Below are 4,995 nucleotides of genomic sequence, written 5' to 3'. Positions count from 1 at the left end.
CCGGGCGCGGAGGAGAGGGCGGGGGCGGCGGCGCCCGGCCGCTCGCCTAAAGCCGCCTAATGCAGCTGAAAGGAAAAAAGACCGTATCCCGCCAAACCCGGGAAGGCTCTTCTCCATAAGGACTGTCGCCAAAGGTATTTATTTCCCTTCCAGGTGTCGCCTCGAGGGAAGAAACGTGACGGGAAGGTGAGGTGGAGGTGGTTGAGTTGTCTTTTGCGGGTGTAAACGAGGTAGGAAAGGTCCTGTGTGAAACCGAAGCGGGTGTTGAGGTTCTGTCAACTGGGAAAACAGGATGGGTAAAAAAACCCAAAAAGGCAGTTTACCACAAAACTGCCTTGGAAAGAAGGCAGTAACATCTCATGATCAACTGTGTCGTCACCACCACGTGCCACAGGAGTGATTTTATTTTTTTAATTTACTTTATTCCCCCGCCATTTTGTGCGATGAAGAGAAATAGGGTATATTGTGAAATCCCGTATCTCGGCATATGTTCACTACAGCTTGTATGCAAACAAAAATTCCTTAATTAAAAAAACCCAAACCCCACTGTTGTCATTTCAGCCCTAAAAGATCACTCGGGGCACCAGACTACTTCATCCTTAACTTCTCTAAGTCGTTGGATACTTCGTTATCAAAAATGTTAAGTAACTAGTTGTTTGTGTGACTCATCTAAAACCCAACATCTAAACGATAGGGGCCATCGTTATTTGTCTTACTGAGGTTTAACTACAAGATCTACGATGGATGATTCTGGCAGATACCACGATGTCTGAAAATTTCTGGCAAACAAAACAGAAAAACAAAATCAGAACTGACGCTGCGTTGACATTCTCTAGATGAACATTTCTGAGAGCTACAGCAAGACAAACACAATGTGGAAGGCACACAGCAAAGCCACATATTATTCGGTATAAAAAGCTAAACAATATATAAAAGAAAAGCCATTGCCCCACATTCAAAGGATCCAGAATCCATATTGACAGAAGTCGTATCAGTTGCACTCGGCTCAGAATACTGAAAATGTCTAACTTATACTGTAGATACTTAGAAAATGAAACTATCCAGTTATTCATTGGTTTAGATACAGGGCTGTGTTCACTGTAAGACCACCAATTTAATTCTCAGAAAAAGAAAGCTCTTCTAGCTATTGACTTCAAAACTCTTCTGCCCCTTTCTCATTAACCTGGTGGGTGTCCTTTCCTGTGGTCATGGGAGATCAGAAGAGCTCACGGTAGCCTGCATTCAAAAGAAGAAAAATATTCCAGGGTTCCAAAGGCCGGTATGAAAAAGCATCGCCAGTAATCACACCGTTGAGGAGAGGAATCCAGTTCAAGGTCCCCGTTGGCTATAGGCATCACATAATGAGAGAAAAAAGGGTTTCTCTCAAATTATCAAGGCTGAACTCGGTCAATGCCACTGAGATACCAACAGGCTGTCAAACATATCTGGAGCACGGGTACCATATGGTTTAGCAAGATGTCTCACTCGTTCTTCACCACCTTCAATCTCTCTGGCTTTAAATTATAGCACCACACATCATGATAAGTTAACAGTGACGTTTATATATATTGTATGATGTTATATATATATATATATATAAAAAAAATAAAGATCACTCAAAAAACAAACCCCAAAGCAACCTATAGCCAAAAGAAATCGTTGATCTGTAAGGGATGTTATATATATATATATATATATAAAAAATAAAGATCACTCAAAAAACAAACCCCAAAGCAACCTATAGCCAAAAGAAATCGTTGTCATCTGTAAGGTAGTTGCTGATGGTAAAAACCAGCATTACTCACACAACAGCGAGGCGGCTGGAAGCACTGATTAGTAGAGATCCCATTGACACTGGACGCTGTCCATAAGTAAGAAAGGCTGGTCCCCCATATTGTTTGCCAAGATTAAACATAAAATAAAATTGAAGAACCATCTGTACTGACAAAGTGAGTTGTTGAAGTCTGCTGTGCATGTGTGGTTGTGGTTTGTACCTTTCATTTAACGAAGCCAAAAGTGGTATCTCAGCAGTGGAAGAGTTAATTGGTTGCCAAGTTAGCTATCTACTAGCAGCGCTGAACAGATGCCGGGACCCAGAGAAGGCACTTGCTACAATAACGATGAGCAGTAGAAGGTGGGAGGAATGTAATAAATTAATGCCAACTGAGCTCCGATTTTTTTTCCTGGAAATGTGAGGTCAGCCTTGAAAGGTGCATTACAGTGATCGCATATAGGAGGTGAGAATGAGGGTGAATGAGAAGTAAAAACAACCAGAAGTGAATTACAGAAGGTGACGCATATCGACGTGACTCAATAGAAATACGATAAAGGTTTCAGAAAGTATTATTGGAATATATGATACCTCCTGATGCTGTTTTCCAAGGAATTGGCATTTTGGCAAGGTTGCTACTCTCCCAGTGTTGCTCCTCTCCCAAAGACAAATGTTGCAGTAGTCAAACCTGACAGGTCTTTGTTCATAAATTTCTTCAGAGCAATTGGAGACCTTTACTTCTGCGGTGCCCTAGACTGTGCAATATCAGCCACCGAACTGAGGAGATAAATGTCTAGGAATTGATCGGTAAAAACAGAAGAGGGAAAGTGGCTCAGCCCTTGCATGATGGCCGTGGGGTGTGACATTTTCCTAGCGACCTGACAGGCTAGGAGTTAGGCAGCTTTGCAGTCCTTTGAACAGACACAGCTGGTCTCTACTCCTTCCTCCCGGTTGCTTTCATCTTCCCACTCCCCCCCCCCCCAAACTCTAACACAGCACCTTTGTTTCGGGAATATCCACGCAGAACATCTTCGTTTCTGTAGTTTCAGTTTCTGATTGCTTTCTCCAGCATGCATCCTGCCATGCCACTCATGTCCAGAGCAAGACAAGTCAATGTCAGCAAAAGACTCACCGTCACAGGTTGCTACATCGCTCGCCGTCTCCTTCGCTGGTGTACGGTGGAAAGAGCAAGAGTATGTTGGATTAAGTCTCAATCGGTAAACACACACACATGCTTCAAAACACACACACACGCTTCAACTTTGCTAGAAGAAGCCCCTACTGAAGGAAACAGGTTACCTTCACGCCTGGTGCCAAGTTGCACGTAGTATGTGCAGAAACTGCCACGTTTTTAAAATAAAATGCACAGCAAGGGCACTGATACAGACGTCCATTTTAAGGCAAATTATTCCACCTTTATCATTGCCACATTGCTAGCAACATAAGCTGCCTTGCAACAGCACACAGCTGCTCAGACACAGCATAGTCATTAGATGAATTCATACTGGTGTTTTATTTTGGCACTCTTCCCACTGCACATTTTCATGCCAAGGTAAGATTGCTTAGTCATTTGTTCTTTATGTGTCTTAATGGCTTTAAGAGAAGAACCTCAAGGGAGAAGGTTTTACAAGGCCTTTTTACTCATTATAGCCAAGTAGATTTCCAGCACGTCTTGGGCACTCGCTTAGGCTGGCTTTGTTAGGAAGGAGTCAGGCATCTCTTGTGCCATCAACTCACAGATTTGTTTCCTGGCTATTCCTGTCTTCCTGATCCCTTGGCCCAACGCTGAAGAGCAATCCTAGACTGCGGGGATGGGGATGCGGAGGTCTTCAAGGCAAAAGCAGAGGAGGAAATTTTAGGAGCAGCGGGCCTTGAGGAGCAGGAGGCTGTTGTAATTATTGTGGACAACGAGGTCATTGAAAAGGGGAATGCCCGGTACGACCAAAGGGCTTCCCAAAAGGACCTCTCAGCCCTATGGTGCAATCCTTCCCTTTTGTGCAGTCGCTACTGAATACAAAATGTTTTCCCCTTCTTCTGATGAGAATCCGGTCTTAAACCTTTTAATTAATGAACATAATCACCCCTGTCTAATAGATACAGGGGCAACTTTTTTTAAACTTAAATCGGTAGACCTATTCATCCGGGCTTTCAATACCTTTTTTTGCGTTTACTTGGGGAAAGATACAGCTAACATAGACAAGGCTCCCTCAGGGCTCCGCTGGGTCCTCCACTAGCGTTCTAAAATTTTAGCAAAAGATTTGCAGCGTGTTGCGTTTAAGAAAACGGATCTGTTTTGATACAGTATGTTGATGATTTATTAATAGCCAAGGAACCTTGTATAGCTGACACCCGTACCTTACCGTTCGCCTTAGCTGAGAAGAGCCATCGAACTTCTCCACATCAGTTACGGTTTTTCTGTAAGAGAAGTGTAAAATATGGGGTACATCGGTCTTAAACCTTTTAATTAATGAACATAATCACCCCTGTCTAATAGATACAGGGGCAACTTTTTTTAAACTTAAATCGGTAGACCTATTCATCCGGGCTTTCAATACCTTTTTTTGCGTTTACTTGGGGAAAGATACAGCTAACATAGACAAGGCTCCCTCAGGGCTCCGCTGGGTCCTCCACTAGCGTTCTAAAATTTTAGCAAAAGATTTGCAGCGTGTTGCGTTTAAGAAAACGGATCTGTTTTGATACAGTATGTTGATGATTTATTAATAGCCAAGGAACCTTGTATAGCTGACACCCGTACCTTACCGTTCGCCTTAGCTGAGAAGAGCCATCGAACTTCTCCACATCAGTTACGGTTTTTCTGTAAGAGAAGTGTAAAATACCTGGGTTACATTCTCCAGCGAGAGGAGTGGCGTTACTGCCTGGTCGGGTTTGACATCAGTCCCCCTCAGGGGGCTGGCACAAACACACAAGAGGTGGGCCCGGTAGCAAACAATAAACGAGTAAACCTCGCCGGCTCCCGCTGGCAGGGCCTCAGCCCGCACACGACTACCGGTAACGAGCCGCAGCCCCTCGCCGGGACAAGGCGCAAGCCGTACCTCAGGAGTCCCGCCTCCGGGACCGCCTTCCTCCCTGCCTCCCTCACGGCGGCCAGCCCGCTCTCCTCCTTCGGCTGCGGCGGGGCTGCCGACCGCTTACCGGTAACGCCGGTTGCGGCCGCCCGCCTTCCTTCAGGGCCGCCCGCCCCCGGCCCTCGGTGCGTCTGGGGC

The 4,995-nt window shown here is 45.1% G+C and overlaps 1 protein-coding gene across 1 annotated transcript in view; it reads right to left on the bottom strand.

Moving 5' to 3' along the window:
• The window catches only part of AP1AR (adaptor related protein complex 1 associated regulatory protein), a 24,950-nt gene that overhangs the window by 19,801 nt on the left and 154 nt on the right, over window positions 1–4,995 (bottom strand). The window contains exons 2-3 of the mRNA XM_009282626.2: window positions 4,527–4,586; window positions 4,127–4,186 (exon numbers count right to left, since the gene is read on the bottom strand). Of these exons, the coding sequence (XP_009280901.1) occupies window positions 4,127–4,186; window positions 4,527–4,586 (120 nt within the window). The remainder of the gene's footprint in view (window positions 1–4,126; window positions 4,187–4,526; window positions 4,587–4,995) is intronic.

This window comes from Aptenodytes forsteri, unplaced genomic scaffold (genome assembly GCF_000699145.1).
Source record: "Aptenodytes forsteri isolate BGI_AS27 unplaced genomic scaffold, ASM69914v1 Scaffold326, whole genome shotgun sequence".
Taxonomy (NCBI): Eukaryota; Metazoa; Chordata; class Aves; order Sphenisciformes; family Spheniscidae; genus Aptenodytes; species Aptenodytes forsteri.
The sequence above is the reverse complement of the archived record's forward strand: the minus strand, read 5'-3'. Positions and strand labels throughout refer to the sequence as shown.